Genomic DNA, 20,064 nt, shown 5'->3' with positions numbered 1-20,064 from the left:
ATTGGATGACAGAAACATTAATTAATATTGGAACGTTAATATCTTTGTGGGGCAGATTTACTTATGAAAATTGACATTTTCCTGGACAAATAACAATATTAAAGGACTTTAGAAAGTATCTAAAACTCCAAAATGTATGCATACATCAATGAATATGATGTATGAAATAGGGTTTTAGAACATGGAGTAAACTCTAGCCTATTCCCAATTTGTCACAAGGCATGTGTTGTCATTTCCAAATCAGTATTAGCCATGTCGTTTCAAGCACTGCACTTAAAATGCATATTCTCTTCAAAAACTATCCTGAGAGCCTCCACTTTAGAAAGATGGTTTGAAAACAACTTACTTTGCTACAATATATTTCTTCTGTGTGGGATGTGTCTATATCAACAGTATAAATATGGTCCCTGTAAACAAAGAAAAATTAATGCAAGGTCAAACTCTAGAGTCAAGACAGTTCATTTTCCGCAGAATGAGTTATAGTGTGTTTGGGGCAGATCGGCTCTACATTTTTAAGAAAGAAGACATCCACAGGCTAGAAGGAGAGAACTTAACATGCAGGAGATGTCTCGACTCACACTTAGCAAGTTCTAATACCTCATGTTTTCTTTCTCTATGGGATATCACTTTTTAAAATATTTTATGTATATGCATGCAGATATATCCTCCAACCACTGCAAATACACTGCAGATGCATGCGCCACTTTGTCACTTTGTGCAGCTGGCCTACGTGGAGATTTTGAACCTGGGGCATTAGGCTTTATAGGCAAGCGTCTTAACCGCAGAGCCATCTCTCCAGCCCCATGTATGGGATATCTTTTACAAAAATTTCCCAGAGTAGGGGTGGAGAGATGGCGCAACGGTTAAGGCACTCGCATGCAAAGCCAAAGGACTCATGTTCAACCCCCCAGGGCCCATGTAAGCCAGATGCACAAGGTGGCACATGCCTCTGGAGTTTGTTTGCAGTGGCTGGAGGCCCTGGTGTGCCCATTCTCTCAATGCCTCTTCCTCTCTCTGCCCCTTTCTCTCTCTCCCTCTCTTTCTCAAATAAATAAAATATTTTTTAAAATTTCCCAGAGTAACCATGTTCCTAATGGCAGAACCACAGAAGATGCGTGGCTGGAGCCCAGGAGGGGGGAAAGGTTAAACTGGTCCAAAGGCTGAAACCCATATATGGGCTCGCCTGCTCTTTCATGCTCTTCAAACACATTTACCTTGTTCATCACAGGGCCTAACAAAAAGCTAATCCCCATCTCCATCACTCTTCAGAAAATGTATTTCCAATCTTAGCTTTGATAATTTGATCAGTAAGACGGACGATGAGAGAGGTAAAATTATTTCCAGAAGCCACAAGAGGATGGTGAGTTAAAGTATAAAAAACAGGAGCTAAAGTTGCCATGTCTCGCTTCTGTTCACGCCCCTGTTGGGCTGGGAATTGGGTTGTCTTTACGGTTTTCTTCTAATCCCTCCTCCCCCCTTGGAAAGGGAGAAAGAGAATCAGCCGCTCAGGTGTGGGGCTATATTTAAACCTCCCCTTCTGTGTGAGCAGAGAACAAGGGTGGTTTTGTCTAGGATTCAGAAGAAAAGAACTACACTCCACGAAGGAGATGGGGGGTGAGTGAGGGAAAGCCAAACAGCTCATTTTCCCTTGAAATAATATTGACTTTTTCTAAAATGCAGGAAGTCCTGGGGCTGGAAAAATTATCCACAGTTTAAACCAGGACCTCAGGGCTCCCACACAGACTTTCAAGTTCCTTCATTACTTACAAGGAAGCGAGGGGTGTGTGTGTGTGTGGGGGGGGACTCTTTTCAGGATTCATGTATGTTTGTGTATATAATAATATGCACACACATGCATTCAGTTCTTGGGAAATCTGCTTGCTCCTTCTTTTAGAGAAAACACAACAGAGAAAAACAGAAGCATGTTTCTCATGTGCAAATAAAAGTAGAGTGCAGACATGTTGGCTTAAGAAATCCCTTGTTTACTGCTGAACTCTCTCCCTCCCCCCCCATGTGTGCGTGCGTGCGTGTGTGTGTGTGTGTGTGTGTGTGTGTGTGTATGTGTGTGTGTGTGTGTATGGATGTGTATGAGAGAAGGAGAATGTGTTTGGGTAAAGATTGCAAGGGGGAGAGGCTGTTTCATAAACTGCTGCATTGAGAGGCTTCCATGACTTTAGTAGGGTGGCAGAACCACTGTGCCCTTTAATTTCAAGGCAGTTTATTGCATTGTGTATCACCCATGTGACTTTATGGGGGTGGTGTGGTCAGCATTATTGGCCTGCAATTGGCTGCCATGTTGGTACCAGGTTTTTCTCGCCCTGCCTGCCTTCAGAAACTTTAAGTAGAAGCTGAATATATGAATGGTAAATTAACAACTGATTAATATGCATTGGCAAGTCCTCAGAAAGCTCTCAGATTGCCCTCTTTTGGCATGGCCTATTTATGTTAATTAGTAGCTTGGAGATTGAAACGAAAGAGGAAATTTACAAAGTGGATAATAATAAGAAAGCATTGGAAAGGGTTCTTGCCACCAAATCCCATCGGGTCTCTGGGGGTTCAGGATGAGACTTAGCTTTCAATTGCTACCGCCATTTGTCTAGAAGAAGCCAATCCCATGAATGAAATCCCCTTTTGGATGATGACAATCTTTTTCAATGTCTCAAACATCACAAGGCCCCAGCAAATAGAAGCAATGCTTCTTGGTCCAGCATAATACAGGGTGAGGGATCATTTCCCACTGCCCATGTGCATCCCAGGGTTCACAGGATCCTCTTCTGAATTTAGTCACTGGAACATAAATTAAACCCATCCTAGGACTTCCTTTTTACCCCTCCACTGAGCATACTGAAGTGTGTTGCCATGACTTGAGCCCATGAGAAGGAGTTCACTTTACATAATGTTAACTTACTGTCTAGGAACCTAGATGTGTCTGTTGGGAATGTGAAATTAAAAGGAGGGGCCTTAAATATGGCAGCCATGAAACTCCTTTAAGAATTTCTCAGTGTGTTTATTGAAGGAAAGTGGCTAGGTATGGAGCAAAACCCAACACATCAGTGCTAGGGTGTTATAAACTTGACCTTGAATGAATAGTGTGTCTGCTGCATAGCTTTGAAAAGCAATGTATTTCTTCTATTTTTTTTTTTTTTTTTCCTATTTCTTCTTTGTCCTTTCCTGGAGGAAGGGAGTTCAGGTGAAACTGTCTTGGTATTAATGAGTTGGAATAATGGGCACTTTTAAAGTCTACGTAGCCCTGGGCCAGCAGCCCACACCCACACCAAATCACTGGGTACAGGGGCTGTCTATTGTAACCACTTTTGTTCCCAGACACTTGGCTGCTAAGTGAACAATTCACAGGGGACTTCTTAGTGGGCCCATTTCTCACAGATTTGGTGCTTAATCATTCGTTCTAATCAGCCTTTAGATATAACTGGATACGAATGTAATCTGAATTCAGAAGGGTCTTTAAGACATGGCTGCTCTGCCACCAGAGGTGGGACCTGAGGCCTCACTGGAATGGGCCAGAATGAATAACCAGTGATTGCTCTTAGGCAACAGCTGTTAGAAAGAAACTTAGCAGAACATTTCTCAGTGAGCAGTGCAAAGAAGGGAGTGGACAGAACCCTTCCACTGGACCCAGTCATTTCCCCATCTCTGACCCATAGATTCCTCCTCCTCCTTCTGCTTCTCCTTTTCCTTGAGGTATCCCAGGCTGTCTTGGAATTCACTATGTCGTCTCGGCATGGCCTTGAAATCCGCGATCCTCCTACCTCTGTCACCCGAGTGCTGGTGTATACCACTGCACCTGGCTAGATTCCTTCCTTAAGACATAGGCAAGACAGGAATTCTTTCTCCTGAGGTTGTTTCTGGGATCCATGAATTGATGTAAAGAAGTCACACTTCTACTTAGATCTCACGGAGATCTATTATATTAGCATGCGGTGCACTTGCGGTTTAGCTTTCTTCCTGTGACCCACTAGGAGCCAGTATCAAGATATTTTAAACACTTCGTGGCGCCGTCCTGGAATATTTATGTACTTTAAAAGAATCTTTAAAGGAGCTGTTGTGAATTATCTGTTCTCTACGTACACGCATAGCCCCATACCAACACCATGTGGCTCTCTTAGTCCTGGTATGAAATGACTCATCGACTTTAGAGCTAGGTGAGACCCCACGGTGACGGCTCGGGGTGGTAGCCCCTGCTGCTGCCCATTTGGAAACACAGTGAATGAGTTACACCCCAAATACGGGACCACACATTGTTGGAATCACAATGGACTTCATTAACACACTCACCTAATAACCCCACCTGGCAAAGAAAGCCTATAACCTGAGAACCTGGAGTCCAGTCTAAATCAGGACAGAGCTGGCACAAAAGCTCATGTGGCCTCTGCTGTGGAAGTATTCATATTCCACTCAGCCTCAGTCTATTCAGATGTCATTTCCCCAAAGGATGAGTGGTATTTTTTATTATTATTATTATTATTATTATTATTATTATTATTATTATTATCGCTGTTGTTGCAAACTTAAGACACTCTTCTGAAACCTACCACTCAGTACCGACTCGGGTTACTGCCGCTAATTTTTCACAGTAATGTCGAATAGACTCACTGCAAAAGTAAAAATAGGTTTAATAGACACCTACAGAAACCCTGTATAACACAAACTTCCACATTCAAGTTAATTTAACGAACAGCGATCAAGGAGTGAAATACTCTGCAGGGCACCTGCGTAAATATTTGTATATATGTTTGAGATACACAGCAGACTATTTGAATCTAAGCTCCAAAACATGCAATTATTTCTCTGTAAATCCACACAAGGTTAATCAGACATGGAAAATTGTGAAAGCATGATTGCTTGACAAAAGCAAAGTAGCTTTCAGCTTAAAATAATGCAGGTCCTGACGCCAGTGTCTGAGACTTGATCATAGCTGGCGGATTGAGCACGTGTAATGAGGGGACACGCTGATGGAGGCAGGAGGTTCGGCCCCATACCTAGCAGCAACGTAGAGGGTTCTGTTCATGATCATGATCATCTGGATGTCCAGCCTGTGCCTCTGTGTGGCGTTCCGTCCTGGCTTGTGGCCCACAAACACCGGATACTGTTTTGTATCTGTGAAAAGCAGAGATGGGGCAAGAGAGGGAAAAGCAGGTCAAGGCAGGAATTGGGAGGGCAGGGTGAGGAGGGGGTGGGCCACAAAGTGAAACCATGTTTAATTCAGACTGTGCCACCCTGGTCCCACCTCCAAGTGAGTCTGTCGCTTCAGGAAATACTGAGTGATTCTCTTTCAGGATGATCAAGTTACACTCCAATTCCAGATGATAATAAGCCCGGACTTAACATTGCTAAGTGTCACAATTTCTGGGGGTTAAACTTGCTGGTGAACCCTATGCATGAAGGTTCTCTTTTCTTCAACCGTTTTCTTTTCATCTTCTGTGAAGTGCTGAGCCTGAGGGGGGCAGGCTGCCAAAGATCTTGTCTCCGGACAAAAGTGTGTTCAAAGCTGCCCTTCCATCAATCACCACAAAGGGAATGTGGTCTGGAGGCGAGAGCCTTCGCTCAGGAGCCAGAAGAAAAATACAGTCTCCACAGGCGTCCGGTTGGAATAATCTACTATTGAGGGCAGCCCGGCTAAGGTTGGATGGCATTCTAGGAACTGTGGGAAGTTCACTGCAGAGTTAAGCAATTGGCTAATCTCACAGAAATGTGGGCTTTGACAGGACAGGGTCAAAGTGAGAGGAGCCAGTCCAGTGATCTGGAATTTCCCTCACTCAGAGAGTCTGTGAGCACATTTTCTTTTTTCCTTACAGTTCGCTTTGGCTGAGAGTAGGTAATCTGTAATAATATCTGACCTTTAGAAATACCTACGTCTCAACGTCTTTCTGCCTCTAAACCTATAGTCTCCAGAGCATTGGCAATCTTCCAAAGAAAGGGAGGAGACGTGAATCACCTTTAAAAGACAAGAGTTTCTGGGGAGGCATGGAGGTTGTAACCGTGTCCTATCTGGACCTTCTCTTTAGCCCTGTGATATCTGCCTTTCTCTCACAGTGCTGTCTTACTAGAGAGCCTCAATATTTTACTCGCAGACAAGCTTGGTGTAAGATTACTTTGTGTTCTTCCTTCCAGGGCTCTGGGTTCTTCCAGAAGGATGCCAAAACAACTCCTGCGTCTCTATCGCCACAGATTTAGGTCATGATGTATGACTGTCAGTAGCATATCGAGGCGAATCTCCCTTCTGCAGTGGGACACGCAAGATGGAAATATTATCTCAAGTGGAGACAAACAGACACTTATTTGGTGCCTAAACCCTAAGTGGGTGCCTCTGCCATTTCAGGAGCAGCAACACTGGACTATACAATTTGGTCTTTTGGCCATGCCCTTTGGCCTTTTGTTTTCTAGTTGTTTATGTTGTCAGTCTTGCCTCTTTATCTTTGCAAAACTACCTCTCTTGTCATTTTAGAAAACCCAGCTGATTTAATCCCAGCACTCAGGAGGCAGAGGTAGGAGGATCACCATGAGTTCAAGGCCACCCTGAGACTACATAACGAATTCAAGGTCAGCCTGAGCTAGAGTGAGACCCTACCTCAAAAAAACAAAAAAAAAAATAAAATAAATAAGTGAAAATTTAACAAAAGAAAGAAGAAGAAGAGCCAGCTGAGAGCTGGACATTGGTGGATCTCGCTGGTATACCGTATTAAGTTTGAATGTCTGTTGTAAGGTTCACCCAGTCTTCATCTTGGGATGCTTGTTGGGAAAGCAGAAACTTGGAGAAAAATGTTCTCTTTCATCCTCTTTCACCTTTAGTAAGATAAAATAGTGCTTTCGAGGACACACAGTAAAGTCGAAAACTGGATGTTCTTTTCAAAAAACACAGGTAGGATTTTTTTCCCCCTTTGGAGGAGGCAGCGGAAGTTTTAAGCACGTCAGCATCTACCTCTGACAAGGAAACATATAGCAAAATGAACAGGTCCTCTGCAAACTCCAGATCGGTCTTTACCACAGCAAGGACATAATTTCTAGGGCTAAAAAAAAAATTCAAGTAATTTTTCTCTGAAGTATTTCAGAACAAAGTTACTTTCTCCTTTCAAGTCTTGGAACAATATCCACAGACTGGCGAGAGCAGGTTATCCGTAGAGGAAGCGCTGGTGTGACCGCAGTACCTGCCCACACAGCTGGTTGCCGAGGATGAGCATGGCCTCTGCATAGCGGCTGAGATTTCATTAGGGTCCTTACAGGACATTCCAAAACCACCTCACAGTCATCCCATCAATGTGACCAGACTGGAATTATCTACCTTGGGTATATACACAGATTATGATGACCAAGCCCCCTTTCTACTTAACTGTGCGACAAGCTTGGTGCAGGCTAACATGTCCACGGAAGGAGCAAGCGGGTGAGCTCGCTGTACTTACAGTTGCCATGCGAAATACTGATTGGCTCGGAATCTTCTGGGAAGCCAGCCCCAGCGAAGCGCAGCAGTGTGAGATATAGCAGCAAGGCTTCTGGCCTCATAGTAGTTCGGCGGGGAGACTTTCTTTCTTTACTTCACCCTGCCAAAGAGCAAAGAAGCATCTTTATTTTTTTTCTGCAGTTGTTTTGCAAGTCAGCTTTATTCGATGCCATAGAAATGAAGATTCATTTTTATACCTTGGGCTCTCCCTGGTCATGGTGAGTCTATCTAGACCTGCCATCTCTGCCCTTGGGAGGCTGAGGGCAGGAGAACTGGCTCAGGTGCCAAGCCAGCCTGGGTTATACCTTGCCCATGGAGAATTCACTGGCTTGTGTTTTATATAAGGAACGCATACTCAGTACGCTTTGGGCTTTCCTTTTACCCCTATTTCCTGAGCCCTGTTGCAGCTTCTCCCAAATACAGCACACAGCCTTGGCTCCTTTGACCAGGACCATGGTAGGCCAAGAAGCTTCTATTACAAATCAGGAAAAGCCTGTGTTTTCCAGAAGACATGGACAACTGAGAACCTCTTTTAAGAACAACAACAACAAAACTTCTCTCAGCACATTTACACAACTACCACCTCTCAAAACATGTTTGGCCAGCCAAGGATCTCTCAGAAAGCTGAAGTCGTTGCCAGTACTGGCAATTGTCTGATGATATTCGAGGATTTCCAGCTTTGTTGTAAAAGTCAGTGAACTGAATGATTGTAGTTTCCAGGCACCGTTCCTCTGCCCCAGAACTTGTGCATGCGCGCACGCGCGCGCACACACACACACACACACACACACACACACGCACACACGCGCGCGCGCGCGCACACACGCACACACACACACACGCACACGCACACGCACACACGCGCGCGCACCTGACTCTATTTGCTCATTTCCATCTCCTGCTAACCCTCTTCAATGAGACTTTTCACCTCTTTATGTGATTTTATAGTCACCTTAGACACAAAAACACAAAAATTTTTTTTAAGACGCAGATCACTTCAGAATCTCTTCCTAGACATAAAACTCACATGTGGAACTGCTAGGCCCCAGTGAAGAAGACTCACAGTACATGACACATCATTGAGGAAACAAACATTGGTTTTAATGCAAAATGGGCTATCTTTTCTTCTTTCAAAGGAAGTGGTCTTTGAAGCAGCGTGGCAAAGATGAACTTTTTGAACAAAGCTATTTTCTTTTTTTTTAAAATTATTTATTTATTTATTTATTTATTTATTTATTTATTTATTTATTTATTTATTTATTTGAGAGAGACAGACACAGAGAGAAAGACAGATAGAGGGAGAGAGAGAGAATGGGCGCGCCAGGGCCTCCAGCCTCTGCAAACGAACTCCAGACGCGTGCGCCCCCTTGTGCATCTGGCTAACGTGGGACCTGGGGAACCGAGCCTCGAACCGGGGTCCGTAGGCTTCACAGGCAAGCGCTTAACCACTAAGCCATCTCTCCAGCCCTGAACAAAGCTATTTTCTAATAACCCATCCAACACTGAAGATACGTGTATGGAAATGTCAAACCTAGTAACCTAAATGTCTTTGAAAGTTAACTTGGCAAGCAAACTGCTAACCCATGTTTTGTGGAACACCATTTGGTGTTAAGACTCCTCTGTCTCTTTTCTTTTTCATGCCAAAGCAAAAGGCATTAACAAGTCCCAAGTATTGCCTCCTAAGTTATAATTTTACACGCTCCGTTGGGCCTTAATCATTTCTTCAATTGAAAAAGTACACATTCACTAATTGGCTTTATCTCAAAAATCAAAGAGGGAGAGAAGTTGACAGAAAAGCCTAAACAATTCCATCTCTGATGTGCCGACTAAAAATAAACTTTAAATGATCCCTTGTTCACAGGGGCAATCTATTACTAAAAGACATGTGATGTATTTCCAGGCAGGTAAGCAAGCTTTGCCTGTTCTCCCTAATATGGAAAGATGCTCTGAGGTGTCACGTTTGTTTCTCATGGGCCTTGCTCTGTATAACGTGCAAGGGTTGAAATCAATAACAAGAGTAAGTAAAACATAAACACAACACCAGTCAGCTGTTACAGTTTTAGGTGAGAAAACATATGGGCAACAGGAAGCAGCAGGAACACTGACCCAACGCACAGCCCAGAAGCCTGGTGCCTCCGACAGTTGGGAAACCCAGAAGGCAGATTCTCATTCCTTGACAAGTGTGTGTGTGTGTGTGTGTGTGTGTTTAAAGATTTCCTTGACATGACAAATGAGCCTCTGTCCTTCTAGTACTGCATTTATCTCTGCACAAATGTCCTACAAACTAGCAAGACCAAGCTCTGTTACTTTGTGGCATCCTCCAATTTTTAATTCTTCCCATCTCGAGATCACGTGGTCCAGAGACGAAATTCTCAACCCCTGATGCTGGCTAGCAGGAAGAGTGCATAAGAAATCTGCTATGGAATTCCATGGCTTCCTTTAATCCTTACATATAGCCAGGATCACAGCTGAGGTATGTCCTGTAAGTATGTCCAGGTTTATAGCAGGGCTCTCTGCCAGGAAATGCATCTGTCCTCTGGATCTTTCTAGGATTGCATCATCAGGCAATTAACATGGATATCATCTGGGTAGAAGTGTTGTGGCAGAACTGGCTTGTCTTGGCTGGTCCACATGAAAACTTCAATTTTTTTTTTTTTTTTTTTAGTTGAAGTTTTGATATATTGTTCCCTCCATACTCAACTTTGGGCTCTAACCCTTGTAGCTCTGTAGACAATCATATATTTTCTTGTTGAATTATTGCTTTGTGGCAGAATCTGAGTTCGATTACATGGCCATTTCTCATCCCATAGGACATATACAGGGTCTCCCACATATGATCGCAGTAACAGACTTATACCAGCTCAGGACAACAGAAACAAACACAGGCTTTCCAGTGAGTTTATACGTCTTGACTTAGCTGGGCTGCCAGAGTCTGGGGAGTTGTTTGAGTACCTTTGGAAACTTCGAGAAGTGGTACCCACATAAGGCATATTTATAAGTATATGCAAGCATCTGTCAGTTTCCTCGTCTATACAGACTAAATAGGACACAGACTTCAGCAGCTATGTGGACAGTGGGCTAAAGGAAGACTGCCAATATAAGAACTCGAAGCAAAACACTTCAATAGTAAGCTTATTATACTTGAATTTTTCATCTGATTGTCTCAGCCTGCCACTATTAGGCTGAAGGCAAGTGGACTTTGTAAAATATACCACTGGTGTGATATTATAATTGTACTGTGCCCCAGCATATAAAATTCATGGAAAAACTTTAAAACATTTCTTAATTCTAATAGGTATCTGCTTTGTAAATTGATTAGGTCTATTTGGGTTCATCTAAAATTAATTAGTGTTGACTTTCTATGCACTCTGAGCTTAGACAAAATTTTTTTCTTTTTCTTTTTAAACTGTAACCTTTCCCAGCAGTTTCTAAGGCCAGTCTGAATCATTCCAACTGTAATGCGCAAATGGTGTTGTGAGCATTAGCTGTGTGAGCCAAATGAGCCCTTCAGAATGCTAATGGGCCAGGAAAAGTGGCCTTCAGGTATTTCAGATGAAAGAAGCAACAAAGGGGCTAAAAGAAGGCATGGCTGAAAATGCTGTGTATTCATGCTGATGACTGTGTTTTAAAATTTAATAACTTCAATAACTAGAGTACACACACACCCACACACACACACACACACACACACACACACACACACACGCACCATGCCCTCGTGATAACAGTGGGTCACTGTGTCAGCAAAGCACGAAGCCAGAAGGATATGATTGGGAATAATTAGGAAGTCAGAAAAGGAGGTCGCTAATTGCTACATCTTGGTTCTGATCAATCAGGTTCATTTCATCAATGTCATGAGGAGTGGGAAGCCACGCTGTGCCTACTCAGAGGACCCCGTGGCTTACAGGAGATGTGGTAGAATTCTCTGCCTAAACGATCTTGGAAAAGGCAAGCTTCAGGGGCTCTCAAAGTGATAGTATAAAGTGAATCAGCAACACTTGGAAAACAGATGGAGTTTTGACATATGAGTCTGGATTTCTGGATTCTTTTAACAACAAGAACAAAAATCATGGATCTTCTTGTGCTGACCCTGGATGTCACGTGGCAGCCCTCTGGGGAATGGAGGGGTGACACCCCAGGGGTGTGGGGTAAGTAGAGGGGCTGTCTGCTCCTGTTGATCCCCTGCCCACTTCCTTTTATCTTGGGACGCCTTCCCACCATTTATAGCTTCCCTTCCCGGCCCTTGAAGGTTCTGAGAGCCATTTCTAGGTAAAGGGCATCACTGTTACTGCAGGAATGTTCTACTTCTGTTTACCATGGCTAGCCTTATCACTGACCTTGTGAGAGCAGCATCTACACACAGCAATGAAAGGATGCTTCTCAGCTGAAAGACCCACTGGCGATTCTCCACATGCTGACTGAGAATTCAGCCATGTCAGACCATATACATCAGTGCTCTTGCACTGAGGACCTGGCTGGATGAATATAATTTGTTATCTAATTTGGTACACACAATGGTGTCTTCCAGAATGTTCACACCCCATAAATGTTTTAATACTAAGTGGTGATGGTATGACAAAAAAAAAAAAAAAAGATCTTTGAAGGGCTGGAGAGATGGCTTAGTGGTTAAGCGCTTGACTGTGAAGCCTAAGGACCCTGGTTCAAGGCTCGATTCCCCAGGACCCTCATAAGCCAGATACACAAGGGGGTGCACGTGTCTGGAGTTCGTTTACACTGGCTGGAGGCCCTCGTGTGCCTATTCTCTGTCTCTCTCTCACTCTCTCTCTGTCTGTTGCTCTCAAATAGATAAATAAAAAACGAACAGAAAAATCTTTGAAATTCTAAGTGTGGTCTTGACATAGAGAAGAAAGGATGATAGTGACAGGATGCTTCTCTCATGAGCAGTTATTTACTGTAATGTTTCAGTAACTGTGTTTAGAGCCTATTTCCAACTGACTTGGCAGTGAGTTTTAAAGGGAATCGGTAATTTAAACTAGTGTTAATAAAAAGAAGGGCATGCTCACCGTGCGACCCCAGGCAAGTCAGTCAGCTAGGTGGCTGCCTCTCAGATTCTGTACAGTGAAAGGACACAAGAGGTAATGGTATATATAAAACCCCCTGCACCTCCTAAACTGGACTTAAATGAAGAAGATGAATAAGGAAGGGAAGTGGGGAGGGAGACAGAGAGAGGAGAGAGAGAGGATGGGAGATTAGGGAAGGGGGAAGGAGAGTGGGGGAAGGGGCGATCAGGAGAGCCAGGCCACTTCGTTGGCACATTTCCAAGGCCAGGGCTAGCTAGCATCTGAGGGTGGGAAGCTGGGGCTGGGGGGGACAATGAAGCACCCAGGCTGAGGCAAGGTGGGGTTCTGGAGACATTCCGCTACACCCTAAAGACAGGGAATAAGCAATCAGGCCAGACTGAATAATCTCCAAGCACCTGCTCTCTCCAAAATGAACAGGGTCCCAGGACTCTTATTTTTCATTTTTATTTATTTATTTATTTTTATTTTCTCCACCTTTCCCTGACCAGTGTGTGGTTTGGAGACAAAACTGACATGGCCACAGGTAGTCATGGGGCGCACGGGAGGGGCGGCTCTGGCACAGCTCTCAGCGGATGCCAGTGGGGAAAAGTTCCTTCTGCCATCACAGAGAAGCAGCAGAGTGTCGAGCGGCCTCCTCAGGGTCAAATGTAAGTCTGACAAGCCATTCTAGCCTGCATTCAATGAATACCCGAGTTTAGCTGGGAGCTACATCCAACATAATCACTGTCATCCCCAGCAACCGAGATAGACGGTCCTTATCATGCCCCATGATACACAGGAGGAAACTGAGGCTCAGGGCTAAGTCACACTTCTAGGCAGCACATAGTCAATATTTAAATATTTACAACACATGGTCAAAAGGTTACAATACTCAAAGGGGAAAGCCAGTGTTCAAGCCAGACCTGTGTGACTCCAAAGTTTATGTCCTTCACAGTACATCAAAGAAAGTTTGGAGGAAGGGAAGGAAGGGGAGGAAGGGATAAAGAGAGAAGATAACATATGTGGAGAGTGCACTTAAGATAATAACTGCATATAGGTTGTCTATGTTTATGTGGACAAAATGGCTGTAAGTCCCTAATGGCTTCGGTAATAAAAATCCATGCAAGGAGTACACAGTTGCTTCCAAACATGTAGGCATGCCAAGGCTCATTGCACTTTATGGGCCCATGATTACAGTCTGGAGGTGATAGAAATATACGAATGCTCCTCAACCACAGTTTGGGAGGAACAGATTCTCATGCCACCATTGTGTTAAGGAGACCCACTTGCCTGCTTGAAGCCTCCCTCAACAGTGATGTTTTGAAGTCAATACATCACAGAGAATGGTGTCACTCTTTAAAGACCCAGTGAGGGGCTGGAGAGATGGCTGAGCGGTTAAGCACTTGCCTGTGAAGCCTAAGGACCCCGGTTCGAGGCTCAGTTCTCCAGGTCCCACGTTAGCCAGATGCACAAGGGGGCGCACGCGTCTGGAGTTCGTTTGCAGAGGCTGGAAGCCCTGGAGGCCCCATTCTCTCTCTCTCCCTCTATCTGTCTTTCTCTCTGTGTCTGTTGCTCTCAAATAAATAAATAAAAAATGAACAAAAAATATTTTAAAGACCCAGTGAGGTTGTCCCGCATGCTATCTACTCATCCAGCTGGGGGCAAACCAAACCAATCACCTTGCACCGTGGACCTAGCTGTGCAAGGTCCATTTATTTGACAACATCAAATAAATATATGTCCAACAAGGCTGCCTGATTCCTTGGCTGATAGGGTAAAGCGACTGGATACCTTTCAAATCAGAGTGGGACCTTCCCCCATAGAGAAGTGGAAAAGCAGCTATTTATGCAGAAAATACCACAGGCCTGTCTCACAGAGCTCGAAACTGCTGCTTATTCTTGCACCAGAAGAAAATTTAGAGAATAAACGCTTGTCTTTAAATAGCAGATGCTCCTCAGTGACCTAAACTGCCCTGGTTCAAGGACGGCAGCACCGTCAAAAAACACTTCCCAGGTGGAGCTAGCAACAACCTGAGCTCATTGATCTTGGTGGAGATGGTCACTATACTCAGCCTTCGAGCACCAGGAAAACCGCCTGCCCGGTGATATTTGCATTAAGATAGAAGGTTAACAAAAATGAGAGCACTAACTCTAGCCTCTTAATAAAGCATCTGGTCTTTCTTTTTTCCTCTTCCTGGCCATTAACGGAGGCATAAAGGCACCCATTTCGGAGGAAAAGGAAATGCCACAGACCTAACTTCAACACATTCTGGAGAATGATGACGCATTCAATAGAGGATAATAATAAATATCGACTGTATATAATGGGCGATCCGAAGTCACCGTCACAGACAGGCAGGAAAACAGCTGCCATCTCAGAAGTGCTTCTAGCACAGCACGTTTTAAAATTAAAGGCCGCATCCCAGCACTCAGGAGGCAGAGGTGGGAGGATTGTGAGTTCGAAGCCACCCTGAGACTCCATAGTGAATTCCAGGTCAGCCTGGGCTACAGTGAGACCCTACCTCAAAAAACAAAACAAACAAACAAACAAAAAAAAAAACCCCAAAAATAAAATTAAAGGCCGGGCTACAGCTAGGCTCTCAAGAGGGAAGAAGGCCAGTCTGGTCTTCCAGTGGCGTCCCGTGTTTTCGTCCCCTCCACCTCCTCCCTGGAACCAGAACCCTTCTGCACCTCGCTGGGCTGCTTCGGATGCAGCCTGACTCATGTGGACTCTGCGGCCACTGTCACCAGCTCAGAAGGCCCGAACCCGCCGCCGCCGACACAAGTCTCGATTTCCGTACAGTCCTAACCATATGTACCTGCGGCACGACCAGCTTTAGGCAATCAGCACACCTTTGAAACTTTAAAAATATTGCTGAACTCAACAGCATCTGCTCCAGCTGCAGAAACAGACAGTCCTTTAATCTTACTGCGAGGAAAACCGAGACCCCGAGAAGTGAGGTCAGTTGCCAAATGCGGAGCTGCTGAGAGCAGCCATTGAGGAGTCCCGCGCCTCCGCGGAGCTGCCCCCACGCGATGCGGCGTTCTGAAAACCAGCCAAAGTTCATTCACTTCTCCCTGGCTGGCTGCCCGATGTTCATTATTTCCGTTGCTTGATTTCCATCTCACCCAGAACCTCTCCCTTTAGTGCATGGGGCCCTGACAGCGCCTCACCATTGTCCCAAAATAGAACCCAAGAGCAAGAGTAACTTTTTGAAAGCATTCAAGATTCTACCTGGGGCACGGGGCGCTGCATACCTAAGGGGGTTGGGGAGGTCAGAAAGGCTTGGGTGGGAGAAAGCAGGAGAAGGTGTTCAGTCACTCACTGTGGAAGAGCAGCAAGGAGCTCAGAAAGTTCAGGCAAGAAGGAAAAGGTTAAGGCAGCAGGGTGACAACGCCATGCTGATTGGATTTTTAGACGCTCAAATTGGTCTACTTTTATGCCAGAGGAAAATTCGCTTAAGGAAATTCAAACATTTGTTCAAAGTAATGGATGGATTTTCTTTCATTTCATCAAATACTCAGCTTGAGCTATTATAACTGAGAATAAAAATTGTGTCTGATGACTTCCTTCTCCTAGAGACGTGATAGAAGAAAGGGCAGAAGTCTGACATATAAATTCAGAATACTAGTACCTGTTGGAGGTGCTGAGCATGTGGGCCATTTTCACATTATTCCCTAATTTTCTGTACAATTGTGATTTTATTAAAAATGAAGCAGACAGCAAAAAAATAATATACCTAGCTGGGCATGGTGGCACACACCTTTAATCCTAGCACTCGGGGGAGGCAGAGGTAGGAGGATCGCCATGAGTTCGAGGCCACCCTGACACTTTATAGTGAATTCCAGGTCAGCCTGGGCTAGAGTGAGACTCTACCTCGAAAAACCAAGGAAAAAAAAATAATAATATACCTATGTCTAAGACACTTTAACCTCCTTAAAAAGATCTGCAAAAAAGGGTGTGTATGTGTGCACATAGGGTCTCTTGCAGCTAAAGAAGCATTCCAGAAACACATGCCACTTTGGTCTGACATTGAACCCAGACTGGCAGGGTTTACAAGTGAGCTCCTTTGGCCATTGAGCCATCTCCTCCGCCTAAAATGACTTTAAAGGAACAAATGACAGACATTTAGCAACTGGAGTTTTCCATAAACTTCTGTGACCATCCAGAGTGAATTTAACCTATAAGAAAGCAATCATTGCCTTTTGAAAGGGTGACTCCCTAACAACTTTTCTTGTTTCCTCTCAATATAACTAATAGAAAATAGGATCTCCCAGCTACAACTCTAGCCTCCATGATCCTCTCTCTGCCTAGCCTGTTCGGCTTCCTCTCTGCAAGCAGTGAGAATAAAAGTCCACTTCAAACATGGCTTGCAAAGAAGTCCAAGCAACCTCCAGCCCTTTCCTACCCTCAGCTCCAGGAAACAGGCCAGAAGAGCAATGCCACCAGTCACAAATGACCAAAACTCTGGAATTCTACAAATCTTTCTTATGTTCTTGTTTGTGAACTTTTTGTTGTTAAAATGCTCCCAGCAAAGCCGGGCGCGGTGGTGCACACCTTTAATCCCAGCACTCGGGAGGCAGAGGTGGGAGAATCACCATGAGTTCAAGGCCACCCTGAGACTCCATAATGAATTCCAGGTCAGCGTGGGCTAGAGTGAGACCCTACCTCGAAAAATAAAAAATAAAACAAAACAAAAAAAATGCTTCCAACATTAATAAGAGAATGAAGATCATGTCCCCGAATCGATGCATGGATGCCGGGTCCTCTGGTGCTCACTGCCTGGGTCCTTCTCCTCTAGCAGCAAGAGATGGTGTTTTCCCTGCACCCTGGAAGCCAAAAACAGAACTCGTAGTTGACTACTTTCATCTGATTTTACAAAAAGAAAAAAGAAAAAAAAAGGAGACACAGGCTCATTACCACATCTGCTCCATAACAGAACATTGTCCTCACTAAAGTCTCAACATGCGAAGTGGAGTGTTTTATGCCTGAGTATGTTTATACACACCCCACACCGAGACGAGATGAAAGCATTATTTTCTGACTTTTCATAATTTCTTTACATTCCTTTGGACACTTATTGCATTTGCTCTTTTTTAAAAAATTTGTGACATGTCCTAATGAACTGGAGGTGCACAGCAAGCTCATACATTTAAAACTCTTATTGAACTTGGTAGATATTGCCAAGTTTTCCTGAAATTGATGTCATTTTTATTGGCTGTGCTCATGTTTTTTACACATTAAAAAAATGACTCATGAGGTTGGCTTGAATTAACTGAGGTTTCCAAAGGCAGTTATCAATTTGTACTGGGGTAAAAAGAACAATGCGCTCATTAATTGCCCAAACTGGAGTCAATTTGGGTCACACCACTCCCTAACATGTTGACTTTTTGTTGTTGTTGCTGTTGTTTGCTTTGTTTTTCCAGGTAGGGTTTCACTCTAGTCCAGGCTGACCTGGAATTCACTATCGTAGTCTCGGAATGGCCTGGAACTTACAGCAATCCTCCCACCTCTGCCTCCTGAATGCTGGAATTTAAAGGTGTGTGTCCAAGCCCGACCTGGCTTATTATTATTTTTTAATATGAAATCATACCTTCAAAATCAATAATTATCCCCAAACATGCTGAAAATAAGCTTCCTTAAGGCCAGTGAAAGAAAGTTCCAGGAAGCTGGTCTGCAGGGATGGCTTAGCAGTTAAGGCATTTGCCTGCAAAGCCAAAGGACCCAGGTTCAATTCCCCAGATCCCACGTTAGCCAGATGCACAAGGGGGGTGTGTGCATGCGTCTGGAGTTTGTCTGCAATGGCTGGAGCCCTGGAATCTTCATTCTCTCTCTCTTTCTTTCTCTCTCTCTCCCTCCCTCTTTCTCTGTCAAATAAATAAAAATAAAACATGTTTTTAAAAAGTCCCAGGAAATCATGTGTTTGTTTAAAATGTCTCTACCACTTCATACTTGTGCTTCTTTGCATAGGTGACTCAAGGGTCACAACCCCGGGATAGATTTACAGTCCTGTTGATTGGAAGGTGGCAGTACACAGAGGTGGTCGGCGTCGGGAATTCTCCGTCGGCCTCAGTTCGTCTTGAGGTTAAGGGCAAACCAGGTCGGCTTCATCCTGCTGCTCTGAAGCTGCATGAGGTGCACTGCTCGGGACAACACAGATACATGACCTCCAAAACAACCCCCCCCACCCACCCCGGCACCCCATCCAAAAGCTCTTTCCAGTTCACCAATGGAAAAATGTGACTGGAACTAGCGTGACTCCAGTTCCGGTCTCTGCTGACTCCCTGTAGAGTCAGTATTTACTCATGAACTTCTTGATCGTGGTCTGATTACTCCACATTGTGCAGACCTTATTGATGGTGTTATGCTTCCCATTGTCACTTTTCTAACATTTGAAAAATTTTAAATTCTGAAACACTGCTGTTCCAACAACTGAAAAAAAACCAAACAAACCCAAAAAACAGAGGTCTTGGCAGAGACTAAAAACCAAGAGGGGTCGTTAGGGCAGAGTTGCCAACACAGTTTTGGAGCTCTCTAATTACCCTACAGTGTGCTGTGAAACCCACAGGGAATTAATTTTTTGAATATGACTTCATTTATTTTTTTTTAATGTATGCCGCACTATCCTTCAAGCATAATTCAGAGATTAGGGATTGCTGAGTAAATTGCCTCCTCCTAATTCCCTTTGTTCTTCTGTGCCTCTAATGACAGGCTTCTTGGCTCAGCTCCCTGTTGAGACACCAGTAAGAAAAGGCTTCCACAACATGAGCAAGGCTCACAAAGCTGATATGATCTTGGTAGGAAGGGTCTCAAAGCCTCCAGTGGGTGCGCAATGACTTCTAACAACAGAAGTGGCTGCCTCACCAGCCTGGGCACCTCTCGGAGTGAGTAGGCTTTGTTTTTGCTTTATTTTGTCTTTAATGTATTTGAGAAATGGGGAGGGCGGTAGAGAGCACTCCAGATGCAATGCTGGCTTACGTGCGCTCAGGGGAATCAAACCAGAGTCCTTTGGCTTTGCAGACCAGCGCCTTAACCACTAGGCCATCTCTCCAGCCCTGAGTGAGCCTCGTTTCTCCTCCTGTCTGACAGCCTACGGCAAGTGGCTCCACATTCCTTCCTCTCTCTGTGTGACGTGCACCACAAGCTTTTCTGTGCGGCTGACGGTTAGTGGACATTGGCCTTTTTTAGTCGCTTCTGCTGGCTTCGTTGCTTCAATGTTGTTTCATTCTCAAACACCTGCAACTGTCTTCTGGTGACAGGAGAAGTTCAGGAGGAGCAAGTAGAAGAAAGAATTTAAACTCCCGGAATCTTCGTTTAGGGGACGACATGGAACTGGAAGACACGCTCTCTCTCCCCTTGCTGTCTGAAATGCTCCGGTGCACCACTCCTCCCCTCTCTTTTCTTTCTCACTAAGTAGGTGCTGAGCACTGGGCACAATGGTAATCAATTTTAACTCTGAGACAGAATGGAGGCAAATGGTTAATATCAGATAATCAGGACAGGAGGTTAATTGCTGCAGTTAACCCTTACATCAAAAAAGAAAATTCACAATTCTTATAATTAATACCACAGCAGATAATCACTAGAATT

General features: G+C 44.4%; 1 protein-coding gene across 3 annotated transcripts in view; it reads right to left on the bottom strand.

The window, feature by feature from the left end:
• Positions 1-20,064, bottom strand: part of Sema6a (semaphorin 6A) — a 130,887-nt gene that overhangs the window by 55,307 nt on the left and 55,516 nt on the right. For all 3 annotated transcript variants that reach the window (XM_004651556.2, XM_045133261.1, XM_045133262.1), the window contains exons 2-4: positions 7,416-7,553; positions 4,998-5,115; positions 347-407 (exon numbers count right to left, since the gene is read on the bottom strand). In XM_004651556.2, the coding sequence (XP_004651613.1) occupies positions 347-407; positions 4,998-5,115; positions 7,416-7,515 (279 nt within the window). In that variant the 5' untranslated portion in view covers positions 7,516-7,553. The remainder of the gene's footprint in view (positions 1-346; positions 408-4,997; positions 5,116-7,415; positions 7,554-20,064) is intronic.

Source organism: Jaculus jaculus, chromosome 14 (genome assembly GCF_020740685.1).
Source record: "Jaculus jaculus isolate mJacJac1 chromosome 14, mJacJac1.mat.Y.cur, whole genome shotgun sequence".
Classification (NCBI taxonomy): Eukaryota; Metazoa; Chordata; class Mammalia; order Rodentia; family Dipodidae; genus Jaculus; species Jaculus jaculus.
The sequence above is the reverse complement of the archived record's forward strand: the minus strand, read 5'-3'. Positions and strand labels throughout refer to the sequence as shown.